The sequence below is a fragment of the Mandrillus leucophaeus genome, unplaced genomic scaffold (assembly GCF_000951045.1).
Source record: "Mandrillus leucophaeus isolate KB7577 unplaced genomic scaffold, Mleu.le_1.0 Scaffold79, whole genome shotgun sequence".
NCBI lineage: Eukaryota > Metazoa > Chordata > Mammalia > Primates > Cercopithecidae > Mandrillus > Mandrillus leucophaeus.
This window is the reverse complement of record NW_012108585.1, coordinates 2,410,202-2,428,362: the sequence shown is the minus strand read 5'-3', so window position 1 is coordinate 2,428,362 and position 18,161 is coordinate 2,410,202. Positions and strand designations below refer to the sequence as shown.

The 18,161-nt window shown below is 50.8% G+C and overlaps 1 protein-coding gene across 3 annotated transcripts in view; it reads right to left on the bottom strand.

Moving 5' to 3' along the window:
• CACNA1C (calcium channel, voltage-dependent, L type, alpha 1C subunit) overlaps window positions 1–18,161 on the bottom strand; it is a 775,650-nt gene that overhangs the window by 626,772 nt on the left and 130,717 nt on the right. For all 3 annotated transcript variants that reach the window (XM_011967155.1, XM_011967154.1, XM_011967153.1), the window contains exon 2: window positions 2,909–3,239. In XM_011967155.1, coding sequence (XP_011822545.1) covers window positions 2,909–3,239 — 331 coding nt within the window. The remainder of the gene's footprint in view (window positions 1–2,908; window positions 3,240–18,161) is intronic.

Sequence of the window (18,161 nt, the reverse complement as noted above, 5' to 3'; positions counted from 1 at the left end):
TTTCATCTGCTGTCCTTGTGCTGGATGAGGCACAAGTGGTGATGATGGGAGACAGACGCTGATGCTGGTGCCGGTGACAGTAAGGACAGAAGCTGACCTCTGCCAAGAGCTTGCTCAGTGCCAGGCACATTCTTACGCCCCTATGGAAATGTCCTGTGTGGAATGTATGCTTGTGATCCCCACTTTCTAAATGAGAAAACTGAGGCACAGAAGGGTCAGATGTTAACTTGTGCCAGGTCACAGAGCAAGTAGTAGGATGGGATCCAAGCTCAGGCAGTCTCAGTGTTAAGGACTACCCTATACTGATCCACTCTAAAGTTACCTTGAAGGCTTCGTAGGCAGTTCTTCTGGCCCTCCTGCCGCACCACCTCTTGCCTCCCAAACCTTTTCTCGCCTGCTTAGGAAAGTGACACTGAGCCCACAGGCTGGCCAATTTCATTTCCATCAGCTGGTGCCTGTGCTGTCCCCATCGGGACAAGGACGCAACAACCCAGCCAGGTCAGACCCGTGCACACACACCCAGAAAATGTCATCTCACTGCCTCCACCACAGTGGGGGACAGCTGAGCTTGGGGTTTCCGGCACTATCAGTTCCCCTCCCCTCATTCAGACTATCCATCTCTCCATCCTTCACTTTATGCTAAAGGCACTGGGCTAATGCCAGAGAAGATCAGGTGTAAAAACCAATCAGGCAGAGAAGAAAAGCCATTGGCTAAAAAGCAGAGAACCCAGGTACGCCCTGGGAAGGGCTCTGTGTCACCTTTTGAGGCCCAGATGACTTTTTAAACTGCTTTTCCTTCCTAATGACAGTGTCAGATGCCACTTTTTCAAGAACTGGCTGGCTAGTACTCCAGGCTCTCTCCTTCCCTGTCCAGCCACTCTTCCCAAGCAATCTTGGAATGCCACCCACCTGGCACTGCTAAGGCTGGGCCCCCTTCCTCTCCTCCAGGTGGGAAGGCACATTCCCCCAGAGGAGGGGCCACAGCACCCAGGGAGTAGGTTTTAGGCCCAGATCCAGGTCCAGCATGTCCCAGTGCACCTGGACTGCAGCTCCCGAACATCCTCCCAAGTACCTAACTGGTTCCACCTAGTATCTACTAGTACCTGCCTAGTCCTACCTAGTACTATGGATGCATAGGGTGTGGGACATGCATGGACTTTGGGGTTAGGGGAACCTGGATTTGAAACCCAGCTCTGTCAGTCGCCAGCTGCGTGATTTAGGGCAAGTCCTTTGGCTTCTCTGGGCCTTGCTGCCCTTCTGTCAGGGGTGCCTGATCTGCAGGGCCCTCAGTTTTCCCACTCCCTGACTCCACCATGAGCAGCTATGTAAGCAGTCCTATGGGGCTGACCAAGATCGAGCCTCCCACCCAGTCCCCTGGGGACTAAAACCAGGCCCGGCCACTCAGGCAGGCCAGTCAGGCAGCTGCAGCCACTTGTTTTAAAATGCATTTTCTTAAAATACTTTTAAGTTGAGGGGCTCAAACATTTATTTATTATTATTTATTTATTTGAGACAGATTTCACTCTGATGCTCAGGCTGGAGTGCAGTGGCATGATCTCAGCTCACTGCAACCTCTTCATCCCGAGTTCAAGCAAGTCTCTTGCCTCAGCCTCCCGAGTAGCTGGGATTACTGGCATGTGCCCTCATGCCTGGCTAATTTTTGTATTATTAGCAGAGACTACGTTTCACCATGTTGGCCAGGCTGGTCTCGAACTCCTGACCTCAGGTGATCCACCTGCCTTGGCCCCTCAAAGTGCTGGGATTACAGGCGTGAGCCACAGCACCTGGCTTCAAACATTTATAGAACTAACATTTCTGTCTCCACAGAAACTTTCTTTTATCTCTGGGCTGTCTTCTTTCAACCAGTACCTGAGACTTTTAAATCTTTCCATAGAAACTCATTGATGAAGCCTAATGCTCCCATCCTGGCCCTTGAGAGACACAGCAGTCCTGCCTGGATGAATTCTTACTAAGAAAATTCCCACAGTCAGTATCAGGGTTCTAGTCCCATCTGTTCCTGACCACAGGACCCCGGAGAGCCGCTCCTGGGGGGCTCGGTTTCATCACTGGTGGAAGTGGGGGTGGAACTTCACCGCTTAAAGTTCCTCTCCAATTGCTACAGCCCCAGGATCCTGATGAAGTAAGGCGCTTGGAACTCCCCAGTGACAGCCCAGCCCTTCAAAGCCCCTGTCTCTGAGGGACCCACTCACCTGTTTCTATATGGACAAACAGAGCACTTCCAGACAGTGTTCTCAACTTCATCTGCACATGAGAGTTACCCAGAAGGTTTTTCTGTGGTTGTTTTTTGTTTGTTTTTATGCCTACGTGGAACTGAGTGGTCTGTAGTTTGTTAGAACTTTCCAGGAGACTCTAATGTGCAGTCAAGGCTGAGAACCACTGCTTCGGGGCCCTTGAGCCAAGAGCCAGGGGTCCTGACCACCACGCTCTTGCATCTCCTGAGCCCCTTCACCCTAGAGAGAGGGAAGGCCATGAAACCATCCAGTGCCATGGCACAGAGGGGAGAGAAGGGAATGAGGCAGCATGTAACTAACGACTATTACCCCAAGGCATGAGTGGGCCCCTGGGCAAGCTCAGCTACAGGAGATGATATTTTATAACTTCTTAGGCTCATTTTCTCAAATGTTGCTTATTATATGAAAAAAAAAAAAAAAAACCCAGGTAGCTTATTATACAAGCAGATTGCTGGGCCTTGTCCCCAGAGATTCTGATTCATCAAGTCTAGGGCAGGGCCCAGAACTCTGCATTTCACGGCACCCCAGTGATGCAGATGCAGTAGGCCCAAGGCCCCGTTTGTAGCCCAGCACCGCTGACACAGCCCATGACCCAGGGAGCCTCGGAGGGCTGGCCCCAGGGTGCAGGTCCCAGGAGCATGCCCAGCCCAGCGAACAAAGGATATTTCCATTCGACAATGCTGATGCAGGCCCTCCGGATGGGGTTCTTCAGGGTCAGGCAGAGCAGGGCTCGGGGCGGGCGTGTGGCCGTGGTGCTGCCCTGCTTCTTGGGTTTCCCATATTGCTGCCGCTTCCGCTGCGTGGAGCTGACCGTGGAGATGGTCGCGTTGCCAGCGCTGCCCATCAGCTTCGCCTGCCGGGCTGCGTCGATGGCCGCCTGCCAGGACAGGGCGGCCCCCGGGGTGGGGATGTGCTCAGGGGCCAGTCCCGCGGCCGCATTGGCATTCATGTTGGCATGGGCGGGGCGTGGGCTCCCATAGTTGGAACCTGTGGCAAAAGAGAAAAGAACACAACAGTGACCAGACAGAAAACGGGAGCACTTCCGACGCTCTCTGGACCCCAGATTCACAATTTTTTCAAAACCTTATTTCAAGCTATTGCAGGTGGTTAGGAGGTGGCACGTGGAAACATGAGTGTGAGATGCTGAGGGAACAGGGCCAGGATCCTTCCGGTCCCGGTTCAGCTGGGTGACCTTGGGCGCATCACTCCACTCTGGTCTCCTTGCCTCACCTTAGGTGGGCAACAGATGAGATCCGTGCATGACAGCACGTGTGGACCTCAGCAGAAACAGATAAAACACAACACATTACCTGCAAATTAAAATACGTATTTTAAGAACTCATGCAAACAAAAGGATATTCATGAAATCGAATAGAATGACTGTTTAAGGACGGTGAGGAGGAAAATGAGAGTAAGATATGGGGGCAAGGAGGAAGCATAAATGAATGAGTGAGTGAATGTGAGAGGTCATCGCATGAATCAATGATGAAAAGGTACAATGAACTAGAGTATGATTCACTCAACTCTCCGCACCTGGGTTCCAATAAACAAAAATAAATATAATAAAGTGAGAAGGTTGCACTAGAGTAAGGTCACCTCCAGCTACCTCAAAGCCATCTGGGCTTTAAGTGTTGGTTGACCAGAAGGAGCTAGGAGAGCTGTGATGGTTTTAAATCATGTCAATGAATCCCTTCACATCTGACATCCCTTTCACTGAGAAAGATCTAGGCCCTCCTCTTGAAATAAGGTCAGCCTTTGGTGACTGTTTTACCAATGAAGTACAGCAAAAGTGACACCATGTGACTTCCAAGGATAGGTTAAAAAAAAATGCCACATTGCACCCCCCTGACTGTCTCCGGATGGTCGCCCTGGAGGAAGCCAGCCCCCACACAAGGCAGCCATTCAGCCCTGAGCTGCCATGCTGTGAGGAAGCCCAGACTAGCCTCAACAGAGAGGCCATGTGGCAAGAGAGAGTCCTGGCCAGCCCCCAGCCGCCCCAGTCACCATCTGACTGCCACCCCAGGAGAGACCCCAAGTCAGGACTGCCCCAAATCAGTAACTTTTTGAATTACTGACCCACACAAGAGCTTCCTGAATTCCTGACCCACAGAGACTGAGCAATAACAGGGTGTCTGCTGTTGTGAGCCACTTTGTTTTGGGGTGATTCATGAGACAGCATTTGCTATCTGGGAAAGGGAGCTGTGAGTGGCAGGGGTTGATGGGGTAGGGGAGAGGGACAATGTCAGGAAGGAAACCTGATTGGAACCAGTGCAACCCAGGGCTCCAACCTGCACAGGGACAGCTGCCCTGCTCCGGTGTCTAGGCAACGAAGCCTCTGAGACTGTCCCTAAGACAGCACATATGCTTGGCAAACACTCTTTGGCCTGTTAGGCTGGGCGCCTCGCTCTAGAATCTGTAAGGTTTGCCAAGCGATCAGCTCAGCCTGGCCCAAACCTGAATCTCCCAGAACACAGGTGTGACCCTGAGACATGGTACCGCTAGTCAACTGGCCAGGTGCCGCGGGATCAAGAAAAGCCGCAGAGAAGAGGGTGCTACTGTGGGCGGTGAGGTTGGCATCTGAGGCCACTTCAGCTGCCCGGGAGACTGTGGCCGGAGGAGCCAGACCAGTTGCACATCCATCACCTCCGTGGCCGCCCACAGTGACCTTTTGTGTTTCACGTGCACAAGGTCTTCCGGGGAAGCCGCTGGGTCCGAAGGTTGCTGGCTCAACCTGATTGATCCCCTCCCTCTCCTCACCTGTAACTAAGACACAGCTGAACACTTGGTACCTCTCCCAGCCACCTCCCCAACTCTTACCTTGGACTGATCCTTCTATGTTTGACCTCCAAGGTAGCTTTGCTCCCCATGTGACCTGTTTTCTAGAACCTATCACCGCCCCCTCCAGCCTGTCCCCACAGGAACCTGTGAAGAACACATGACTCGGCTTAGCCATGTGAACATTTTCACCTAGAGAGAGTCTGCCCCAGAGGCAAAGCCCCAGCAACCTCACCAGATTCCTCATCCAGCCACACCTGAAGTTAGACCTTCCCTGAGCCACACGCAGGTGAGACAGGTGTGGCCTCTTGGGGCTGAGGTCCATTAGGGCTGTACTGCAAGGCTGGCTGAGCCTCCCCCACCCACCGTGATGTTTAAGTGACTTAAATAACTTAGCCAAAGCTAATGTGAAACGGCTCTCTGTCCCTTGCAACCAAAAAACGACCTAATATGCTTGGTCGGTGCCCAAAGCTTGGACCTGGTGGGGCTGTCATTTCTGTTGGACTCCAGTCTATATCCTGTCCATCACACCAGTGACAGACAATAAGTTTCAACTTTTATGCCAATTGATTGACATCACTGTCCAAAATGCTGTATACTTAAAGGACTCTGAGGATGAAAGATTAGTGTTGTCCGCCACGGGCACAAAGCGCAGGGAATGGCATCACTCGTGCCACATAGCTACCACCCCTGCATGATCGCAAGAAGACCCTTCAGGTCCTCTTGGAGACCAGCTGGTCAGCTGCCTCCTGTCCCACAGCAGTTGCCACCTGCTCTACCTCCATCTGGCCCCTGTAGCATTACAGCCCCGCCTCTACTCCTCAAGGCCTGGGAAATTACCTCTCTGCCATACCCACTTCATAGCCACATTCTCAATGTGACACCGACTCTCACCTTACCATATATATTCCCTTCACCTTCCTCCTGTTCTCTGTCCCAGGAATAAACTGCATTAACCAGAACATCAGGCTCAAGGAGGACGTGACACTCCCCACCATGAGACGTCCCATCGCTCCCGTAACTCGTCCCTGTCCTCCCTGCACTCGCTGTGTAGATCCCAAGCCTAAAGTGAGGAAGACCCCAGTAAAGCTGGGACCTTAACCTTTCTCACAAGATCCAGCAGGAAAAGATAGAAAGAGTGCATTTGAATTAATAAAGGCACCCAAAGCACGAGAACTGCTTGAACACCCAGCAAGCATGCGTGTCTCCATTTAACACATAAGACAAAGGAGTGTCTGACTCACTAAAGGTCACAGAATGGGCGACGGAGGGTTGCTGCAGCAGGCACAGGGCTCACAGTGAGCTGCTAGACTCCACTCCTTTCTCCTCAGCCCTCTCTCTCACACTCCACATGCACGCACACACGTGCTCGTGTACATGGTGACAGACAAGGTGCACACCTCCTCCTGGGCTTCTCCAGGCCTCGAGACACAAGGGGCTGGATTTCTGACCCCAAGAACATTCTTTCTGTTTACTATGATCTCCACGTGACAGCATCCACGACGCCACCTGCCCCCGCAGTAACCTTGGGGCGCCTCTTAGGCAAAAGTGGAAAGCGCCTCTGTTTCCATCTGCGCACTGGAGCCACGGAGCTCCTGCCTCTTTGGCTTGCCAGGGAAGGCTGGAACTCTAATTTTGCTCCATTCAATCTGTGGTATATAATTTTTTTCTTCCTAGACTCTCTGTTTGGCACTGACAAAATTTAATAGACTATTTCAGTTCCTAGACTAACTTCTCCTTTTCCCTCAGATATAGAAACTGCCCTGTCCCCAACTGCTGGCATTCCCAGACCCCAAGTCACTCATCGTAAGCCCTCCTCAGCTCACGCCTCCCCTGAGATGGCGGTACCCAGACCTTAATCTTTGTACTCACCCCCACGCATTGCCCTTAATCTCCCCCTCTCATACAGGCTACCAGTCCCAAGAGTCCCAGGAGTTTGGGGACAACACTTGGAAAGAGGCCAGGAAGCCCCAGCCTGAGAACACACGCACCACCCAGAAAAGCCGCGTGAGGGGCACCTCCCCGCACCCGGGCACGAGGTAGAAGCTTCCAAGATGGCAGCTGGCTGTGCGGAGCCCCGGGGCAGCTCTGAAAACCACATCCTGGTGAGCTGCCTTCTGAGCCCTCCCAAAACTCCATGGGGGACCTTATTTATATTGTAAACCATTCCCAGAGCGCAAGACCTCTCTGGAGCACACCATCTGGAGAAAGCACATAGGAACCAGCCCATGGGGAAAAATGGAATGTCAACCTCTCCCTAGCCAGAGGCCACGAAAACAGCCTACGCTATTTTGGTCCTGGCAGCTCTGAGCATTGCTGCGGTCCTGGGACATGACGAGGGCCCTGCGCCGGAACGCAGAACCACACACAGGTGACACACGTATGGCCTCTCGGGACTGGCCACCTCTGGGCCCGGGCCTCCCTTCTCCAAGTAATTTTCCCCATGCACTATGGTAGATCCCCACCCTGACCTGAGACATACGGACCATTCTATAGCAACACGGTCTAATACAATGTTTACAGTCATGGAAACGTTCTATCATCCTAGGCTGTCCGATTCCCTAGCCAGCAGTCATATGTGGCTCCTGAGCACTCGAAATGCTCTATGAGTATCTCCGGGTCACCCACAACAGGGTGGCACAACCACCCAAGGCTCCCAGGAGTGGAAAATCCCCATCTCTGGCTCGATGTTTTGAATCCAGAGTGGTGCCACGAAGGTAGGGCAGGCAGCACTGTGTCCCTGATGGCTTTTGTTAGCACGAAATCACCAACCAATGCAAAGAGATCAATTTTCAAATTAGAAAGCTGATTCAAAGCTCAGGCTCCTGGCTGCCAGCTGAAAGGATGCCACCATTTAAGTCTGCTCTGCCTGTGCCTGACTGGGCTATTTCCACCGATGCTCCTACCCCTGAACAAGGCCCCGAGCAGCTGTCTGGAAGATCAGGCCACACACCAATAGGTAGGTGCCCCCCAGCAGTGACCTAATCCCCAGACATAAGAAAATACTTCCCACCTATCAAATGGCCCAGTTCCCCTGAAGACAGCCTCTGCATCCTCCTCCTGCACCCAGGTGCTGCTGCTGGGGACCAGGAGGAAGGCAGGACCCCTGCACGGTCTGGCCAGCCTCGTGTCATTCCGCTCTGCAAGGGTCCAAGTGAGGAGTCCAAGTTAGGAGTCAGTGGCATGTGCTTCCTGGGTGTCCCTTGTGAGTGAGGGGCCTGGTGCTGGGGACTTGGACAGTGTTCAGTGATGAAACAATTGTTTTTTTTGTTTTTTTCTTTAATCCATCTCTATTTCTGCACCTGATTCAGGGCCGTATCCCAGAAAATGCTCAACAGTTTGCTAACGACTGTTATCATACTGTTGTCATAATACAGATAAAGGTGGACTACAGGGACGCTGTAGAAAGAACACTGCTGGAGTCAGTCCATCCATCTCTAAAGAAGGCGCTTATTCTCAAGCCACGTGGTCTTCTTAGTTCCATTGGATGTAACCATGGGGCAGAAGTTCTGAGGAAAGGGGCGGTGAGGAACATGTCCATCCTCGTCCAGGCCACTACCTATTTCTTGCCCAGAAGTGCTGCAGTAGCCCCTGCCATTTCCCTCAGTCCACTCTTGGCCATCCCCAAGCCAATCTCCATGCAGCAGCCAAAGTCACCTTTTAGAAACAGAACTTGTAAACTGGGCCCTGTCATTCCCCTAGTTAGATCCCTTCAAAATCCAAACTCCTTGTGACAGTTTACAACACCTGCACAGACTGGCCCTGGCCCACTTCTCTGAGTTCACCTCACTCCCCTCTGGGCCTGGTCCAACGTGCTCCTGACACAGTGGCTCATTTCATGCTTCAGACATGCTCAGTTCTTGCCTGCCGCAGTGCCTTTGCACATACTTAGGATGTCCTTCATGTTCTTCCCTCTGCCCTTTGCTAGGCAATCCCTTCTCACATTTCAGGTCTGGGATCAGGTGATCCCTCTTCTTCAAGCCCCTACTCCAAAGAAGCAGAACTCAAACAGCTGCCAGTGTTCTCCCCACTTCCCTGCCTCCATGCCACCCTTAAATAAACATGCCCAACAGCCCTGGCATTGGAAAGGGACCCCCCAATCAGCCGTGTGTAGGAAAAGGTTTGGGGCGACCAGCCTGCTTCAGCAGCAGTCCCCCTGCTTGGCCTTGGCGCCTTCTGTGAGAACAAAGGCAGGTCACTCCTCCACCTCCGCAGACACAGACACCAGACTGAATCAGAGGGCGAGCAGCCGCCGCTCACACCCAGAAAGGGAAGAACTGCCAATGAATTTCTCGTGAAGTCCTGACCACCGAGCAATCTCTGCACGGCAAAGGAAATGCTTCTCTCAGGCCAACACGTCACCTAGAAGCCCACTTGGCTCTCGCCATCTGTCGTCTTGCTGTAGTGACAAGGGGCCTACATTCCCTTTAGGAGCACAGCAGACAACCCGGAACAGAAACCGGACTTTCTCTGCCCACTAAAGGCCCAGTGACTAGAAAGCTGGGCCATTAATCTTCCCTATCTATTGCAGTACAAAGATAGCCGGAGGACGTGAACAGAGAGGACACCGTCTCTTGGTCTCAGACGATAAGCCGAGGCCCAGCTTTATAATTGTCATCTGAAGCCCAGTGGCACGCCTCTCTGGAAGGATGGCGTGTGCTGGGCACCATGTGGTGGCTGAGAGGCTGGTAAACTTGGCGGTCTCACCCTCCTCCTACTGTGCCCGCTGGACTGCAGGGGCTAGAGGGCTAAACACAACGGCTCCCAACCTCCCTTGGAGCGAGAAATCCCGACACAACGTTCGCCAATCAAGAACCGAATCAAAACTAAGTCAGGTGCGGGAGGCGTCTGTCTTGCAGGGAACAAGCTGGCAGGGCCAGGCCAGTGGCTTCCTGATTCCTGGATCATTCATAAGGTGGTGGGATCCCAGAGCCAGCCCTTGGCACAGTGGCTTCCAGTCCCCCAGCCTCATAATTGTACCTGAGCTGCAGTTTCCTCAACAGGCCTGTTGTGCAGCGTCGTGTTGGGAATCGTCCCACAGACCCAGCCTAAAGCCTGCTCTTGAAGCACTTCCAATTATTGTATAAACCCCTAAATTCCTGTACTGAGTGTCTTTCCTCCAAAAATGGCTGCAGAAGTTTCTGTGACAGGCCTGAACCCTGACCGAGATATATAGACCCGTCTACAGCAACGCTGTCCCATACAATGTTTACAGTGGTGGAAACGCTCTATCATCCCAGGCTGGATTACAGAGCCCTAGCCCCCGGCCATACGCAGCTCCTGAGCACCCGAACTGCCGCTAGCACATCTGGCAAAACGCATTTTGAATTTTACTTAGTTTTCAATTACTGTACATTTAGATAGTCACATGTGGCTAGAGGCTCCCACCCTGGGCAACACAGGTTGTGCTGTATCAAGAGGAAGTCCTTGTGGGAAGAGCCTGGTGACGAAGAAGTGTGAGAAGGAAGGAAGATGACGAGCCGAGCGCTGAATTCGAAACTGTGGGAAAACTTTTTAAAAAGGCAATCGAGAATGAATTCAGATGTTGATGGGTGGGTGGATTTTCTGATCAGGAATTAACCACCCTATGCAAAAAGACATATTTTCAAAGCATAAGAGATTCTAAGATCCAACAAACAATGTAGAAACCAAAAGTCCTTTTTCAGTATCTAACACTCTCATGACATAAATGAGAGATGACTTTCTTCTCAATGGGCAAATGGGGAAGCTGGCATTCCCCTCCAGCCTAAGCAAGAGAAATCCTCAGGACACCCCAGCTGAGGTGAAAACCCGCTCTGGGGTGAGCGCCCAGTGGCTTCAGGACGCCCAGCTAAAGTGAAAACCCTCTCCAGGGTGGGCGCCCCGTGGCTTCAGGACGCCCAGCTGAGGTGAAAACTCTCTCCGGGGTGGGTGCTCAGTGGCTTCAGGACGCCCAGCTGAGGTGAAAACTCGCTCCCCAGTGGCTTCAGGACGCCCAGCTGAGGTGGAAACCCTCTCCAGGGTGGGCGCCTGGTGGCTTCAGGACGCCCAGCTGAGGTGGAAACCCTCTCCGGGGTGGGCGCCCAGTGGCTTCAGGACACCCAGCTGAGGTGAAAACCTGCTCCAGGGTGGGCACCCAGTGGCTTCAGGATGCCCAGCTGAGGTGAAAACCCGCTCCAGGATGGGTGCCCAGTGGCTTCAGGATGCCCAGCTGAGGTGAAAACCCGCTCCGGGGTGGGTGCCCCATGGCTTCAGGACGCCCAGCTGAGGTGGAAACCCTCTCCAGGGTGGGCGCCCGGTGGCTTCAGGGCGCCCAGCTGAGGTGGAAACCCTCTCCGGGGTGGGTGCTCAGTGGTTTCAGGACGCCCAGCTAAGGTGAAAACCCGCTCCAGGGTGAGCACCCAGTGGCTTCAGGATGCCCAGCTGAGGTGAAAACCCGCTCCAGGGTGGGCGCCCAGTGGCTTCCCGATGCACCCGCCGCCGAGACGCATCTGACTGCGCTTCCTCCTACCTGAACTATTTTCACACCATCTCCAGCAGCATTCTGTCACTCTGCCCGCCTTCCTTTCCTCCGCCCTGCTACAGACACAGTTCATGAGAGGTGGGGTGCCCAGAACAGGCTCCATGACCACAGCAGTCAACTGTACTGCAAAACTAGGAGACTGTGAGGGCGCCAGGACATCTGCGGCTCTCTCCCCAGCCCAACTGACCAGTACTCCCTCAAATACAATTTTCTATCCTACAACCCACCTGCTTCCGATGACTGCATGAAGGCAGAAGGCAAAGAGCCTGGAGCACTTCAGAGGCCCAAGCCAATGGGAAAAGCGGAAAAGCTACAGCATTCACACCTGCTAGTGATCCAGCAAACCACACCTGCTCTCTGTTCTTTACAGGGCAGCTGGCCGAAAGAAGATAAAGAAAGGGAAACGAAGCCTCGTAAGGAACCCCCAGAAGCAAATCACCTGCGATGATCTCAAGGCCAACACTGCTTTGGCGAGAGGACCCTGATATAACACCCTTGGCACTCAAGGGCTCTCATATTGACATCAGAGACCAGAAGGAAGAAAACAAACTGAGAGACACACAGCTAAGCCCTGGCCTTCAACTAAAGATGACAAATTGCCACAATTTTTGCCATAATAACCAAATGCCTCTTCCACTTATTTCCAAGCATGGAGAGGAGGGAAGTCACGACCTCTTTCTACTTGAACTAAAGCAGTCATCACCACCTGGTGATAGCAAACCTAAATTACAGGCCCTGGTTGAGGGTTAATTCACATTTATTGAAAATCAGCATTTCAACTCTTTTAGTGTGGTAGGAGAGATTACTGAATGGGCAAAAGCTGGAAGCATTCCCTTTGAAAACCGGCACAAGACAAGGATGCCCTCTCTCACCACTCCTATGCAACATAGTATTGGAAGTTCTGGCCAGGGCAATCAGGCAAGAGAAGGAAATAAAGGGTATTCACATAGAAACAGAGGAAATCAAATTGTCTCTGTTTGCAGATGACATGATTGTATATTTAGAAAACCCCATTGTCTCAGCCCAAAATCTCCTTAAGCTGATAAGCGACTTCAGCAAAGTCTCAGGATACAATATCAGTGTGCAAAAATCACAACCATTCCTATACACCAATAATAGACAAACAGAGAGCCAAATCATGAGTGAACTCCCATTCACAATTGCAAACAGAATAAAATACCTAGGAGTACAACTTACAAGGGATGTGAAGGACCTCTTAAAGGAGACCTACAAATCACTGCTCAAGGAAATAAGAGAGGACACAAACAAATGGAAAAACATTCCATGCTCATGGATAGGAAGAATCAATATCATCAAAATCGCCATACTGCCCAAAGTAATTTATAGATATAATGCTATCCCGATCAAGCTACCATTGACTTTCCTCACAGAATTGGAAAAAAACTACTTTAAATTTCATATGGAACCAAAAAAGAGCCCGTATAGCCAAGACAATCCTAAGTAGAAAGAAGAAGCCTGGAGCCATCATGCTACCTGACTTCAAACTATACTACAAGGCTACAGTAACCAAAACAGCATGGTACTGGTACCAAAACAGATATATAGACCAATGGAACAGAACAGAGGCCTCAGAAATAATGCCACACATCCACAACCCTCAGATCTTTGACAAACCTGACAAAAACAAGCAATGGGGAAAGGATTCCCTATTTAATAAATGGTGTTGGGAAAACTGGCTAGCCATATGTGGAAAGCTGAAACTGGATCCCTTCCTTACACTTTATACAAAGATTAACTCAAGATGGATTAAAGACTTAAACGTAAGACCTAAAACCATAAAAACCCTAGAAGAAAATTTAGGCAATACTATTCAGGACATTAGCATCGGCAAAGACTTCATGACTAAAACACCAAAACCAATGGCAACAAAAGCCAAAATAGACAAATGGGATCTGATTAAACTAAAGAGCTTCTGCATAGCAAAAAAAATTATCATCAGAGTGAACAGGCAACCTAAAGAATGGAAGAAAATTTTTGCAATCTACCCATCTGACAAAGGGCTAATATCCATAATCTACAAAGAACTTGAACAGATTTACAAGAAAAAAACAAATAACTCCATCAAAAAGTGGGCAAAGGATATGAACAGACACTTCTCAAAAGAAGACATTTATGCACCAACTATTAAAAAAAAAAAAAGGCTCATCATCACTGGTCATTAGAGAAATGCAAATCAAAACCACAATGAGATACCATCTCATGCCAGTTAGAATGGTGATCATTAAAAACTCAGGAAACAACAGATGCTGGAGAGGATGTGGAGAAACAGGAACACTTTTACACTGTTGGTGAGAGTGTAAATTAGTTCAACCATTGTGGAAGACAGTGTGGCGATTCCTCAAGGAACTAGAACTAGAAATACCATTTGACCCAGCAATCCTATTACTAGGTATATAGCCAAAGGATTATAAATCATTCTACTATAAACACACAAGCACACGTATGTTTACCGGGGCGCCATTCACAATAGCAAAGACTTGGAACCAACCCAAATGCCCATAAAGACAGACTGGATAAAGAAAATGTGGCACATATACACCATGGAATACTATGCAGCCATAAAAAAGGAAGAGATCATGTCCTTTGCAGGGACATGGATGATGCTGGAAACCATCATTCTCAGCAAACTATCACAAGAACAGAAAACCAAACACTGCATGTTCTCACTCGTAAGTGAGAGCTGAACGATGAGAACACATGGACACAAGGAGGGGAACATCACACACCAGGGCCTGTTGGGGAGTGGGGGCTAGGGGAGGGATAGCATTAGGAGAAATACCTAAAGTAGATGACGGGTTGATGGGTGCTGCAAACCACCATGGCATGTCTATACCTATGTTACAAACATGCACATTCTGCACATGTACCCCAGAACTTTAAGTATAATAAAAAATAAAAAGAAAACATAATCTGCCTGCCTGAAGACAGAGAGCCCTCCACAAAAAGGAGAAATCCTTCAGGTTGCGGATGTCTGGGGAGCAGGGATGGGGTGCAGACAGTGGGGAAGAATGCCCCAGCAGCCAGGCACCACACTGAGGGAACCCAGCCACTGGCTCAGCCTTTCCTTCGGCTGCTGAACGCCTGAGATGAGTTCAACTCTAATACTTGGGTCCTTCTCTTATTTCCCCAGCAACTCATAAGCTCCTTGAGAACAGGAAACAGCGTTGTGGCCTCAAATCCTAGTACAGTGTTACCAGGAGGCAGTCAAAACACATTGGCCGCATGGAAGCTCCTTTACAGAACTTTCATTTGGCCTTCAAAGGTTTCTGTGCAGAAGTATATGGGGAAGATGCTCTTCCATTATTTTAAATCAGTATGTTTGCCATATGTTCAATGTATCTATTATCATTGGTTAAATGAATATGTGTTCCTTGTTCCCAACAGGAGGGAAGTCCCGGGAAGCCTGAGCCTTTGTCTGTTTTGTACCACCGTATTCGCAGAGCCCAGGGCAGCCCGAGTGTGGTACGTGCACCGTACCAACGTGCTGAATGAAAGGATGACTCAACATGTATCTGTCCCAAGGCTTTTTTCCCCATAATAGTAATTACTTGGGCTTCGGTCCCATGATGCAGGGGTTCTGTTGCTCTGGCCCACTTTATTGGTAGGAGGGCAGAGGCAGAGGGTGAGTACAGCTTTCCCGGGCACCAGAACTAGAACACCGGAGGCAGTGACCTCGTGAGGGCAGTTTTTAGTATTCTCAGTGGCCCCAGCCTCCTTCTGCCACCATCCAAGAGAATGGCCCCCTCAGCTAACGCTCACTCACCCTGCGTATTCACTGTCACCCCCCAAACTGGGCGGGCACCCTCGGGAACCGGTAGGAACTGCTCGCACTCCACCTCGTGCCTCTGAACACCCAGCCTCGTGGGTCACGGGACTCAGTGGGATGGCACAGTGGTCCCTGCAGCAGAAGCTGTCCCTGCTCCTGAGGCTCGGAGCTCACGGACCCACAGACCTGACCCTCAGGGAGGTGCAGCGTGCCCTTCTGTTCTGCACTGTGAGGACGATGAAGCTGTAGCTCCCACAGCCCTACCTGGGAGGGGGAGGCTGAGCCCCCGACCCCTCCCAGAGCCTCCTGCACTTTGCCCGGGGGAAGCATGGTCTGCTCCCCCTGTCAGGACAGCAGTTCAGCACTCTGGCGGGAGTCGTTAAGAAATTCCAACATGCACTACCCTTCTCAGAAGCTCCCCTGAAAGAAGTAATCCAAGACTCTGGCAACGCTCTGCGCCTGGGTACTCGTGACAGTGTGAACGATACCAGTACCAAACTGGAAATAATCAAGAAGCCCAGCACCGGAGAACTGGTGAGATAAATCAGTGCACATCCACTGACAGAATTTTAGGAAGCCATGAAAACTACATTTTGAAAAATATGAAAGAATATAGAAATTGTCTCCACAGTATCATATTAAGCAAAAACAGGGTCCACAAAAGTATATACAATGGGACCGCAATTTTTTTTCTTTTTTTTTTTTGAGATGGAGTCTCGCTCTGTCTCCCAAGCTGGAGTGCAGTGGCGCAATCTTGGCTCACCACATCTTCTGCCTCCCGGGTTCAAGCAATTCTCCTTCCTCAGCCTCCCAAGTAGCTGGGATTACAGGCTGGGATTACGTGCCACCACACCCAGCTAATTTTTGTATTTTTACTACGTGCCACCACACCCAGCTAATTTTTGTATTTTTACTACGTGCCACCACACCCAGCTAATTTTTGTATTTTTACTACGTGCCACCACACCCAGCTAATTTTTGTATTTTTACTAGAGATGGATTTTGCCATGTTGGCCAGACTGGTCTCGAAGTCCTGACCTCAGGTGATCCACTCACCTCAGCCTCCAAAAGTGCTGGGATTACAGGTGTGAGCCACCGCACCCTGCCCCCATCCAATTTTATGTTTGTTTTCATAGAAGAAAGACTAGAAGGAAACACTAGTGTTATTTTTAAGTGTAGGGTAATATACACGTGCTGAGAGGCAGTACAGCCTAGCACTCAGGAGCACGGACCTGGAAACCAGGCAGAATGGATCCAAATTTGAGCTCTGTCAGTTGCTAGCTGTGAGACTTGAAAAGGCACATAGCCTGTCTGTGCCTCAACTTCCTCACTCGTAAAAAGCAGATAATGACACTGCTTATCTCACAGCACTGTTTGACAATCAAATGAGTTAATGAACATAAAACTCTTGGGACAGAGCTGCAGGGAGCTGCTTGTGTTTCTGGGTGGTGCTGGGGGCGAGGGGGAAACGGCCTCAGGCAGGTTGGGAGGCAGGCAGCCTGTCTGTCCCCTTCCAGTGTGGGACTGTCAGTGGCTGGGCAAGAATCTGGCACTGGCGTGGCCATGGTAAGAGAAAACATAATACGTAATAAATAGTACTGGTATTTTTGTGATTAATTGTCCAAAATTCTGTGCAATAAGTAATTATTTGGTAATCAGAAGGAAAACCCAGTTACAGTTTGGTTTGGTTGCTTAAGTACACTTCCAATATGACTGTGGCCACCCCAGTGCCAGATGCCTGCCTCTGGAAGGGGGCAGACAGGCCGCCCGCCTCACAACCTGCCTGAGGCCACCTCCTCCTGACCCCCAGCACTGCTGGGACACACGGGCAGCTCCCTGCAGCCGCAGAGAAAGAAGCGAGAAGTCCCAGGAGAACTCAGCACACCTCTCGGCAGCCCTCTCAACTTCAGCCTAAGCTCCGGACAGAGGGCCACCTGCACTCCTGGGTTTCCAGCCGTGGCTCTCTGCAGACAGAAGGATCTAGGTTTAGGGTAGAGTAAGACGGTTGGTTTGAAAATTAGCTGAGAAACATGGGCAAGATCCTTTCCTTTTTCTCTTCATCTTTTCCTTTTTCTTTTCGTCTTATGGAAAAACCATTCCGTTTCCTATCTGTTCAGCTCCATGAAGCACGAGCAGGGCTAGGTGCCCGGAGTGAGCGGCCATGAGACTAAGCCCCGGGCCAGGGTGCACCATGCACATAACCTCAGAACCAGGCACCAGGGAGGGAGGGCTTCCCCAGCCCCACAGCCTCGCGGCTTCAGCACGCAGGCCCTAGCCCTGAGGTCACCCCTCACACCCTGAGCAGTGCTAGCAGTGCCACCAGTACCAAGTGACGCATGCTCTCCACGCCTCAGTTTCCCCATCTGTAAAACTGAGATGATACCACATCCCTCACAGAACAATGGTGAAGACTATAAGGGATGATGTCTATGAAAGTACTACCTGAATATGAAGAATTATTTAGTCAAAATCACTCCACAGATAAAGCCTCCGGGCACCCAAGAAGAACCTCATTTCAATGAAGTAAAATAAAACATGAAAGCCGGGTTTGTTTTGTTTTGTTTTGTTTTGAGATGGAGTCTCACTCTGTCGCCCAGGCTGGAGTGCAGTGGCCGGATCTCAGCTCACTGCAAGCTCCGCCTCCCGGGTTCACGCCATTCTCCTGCCTCAGCCTCCCGAGTAGCTGGGACTACAGGCGCCCACCAACTCGCCCAGCTAGTTTTTTTTTTGTATTTTTTAGTAGAGACGGGGTTTCACCGTGTTAGCCAGGATGGTCTCGATCTCCTGACCTTGTGATCCGCCCGTCTCGGCCTCCCAAAGTGCTGGGATTACAGGCTTGAGCCAC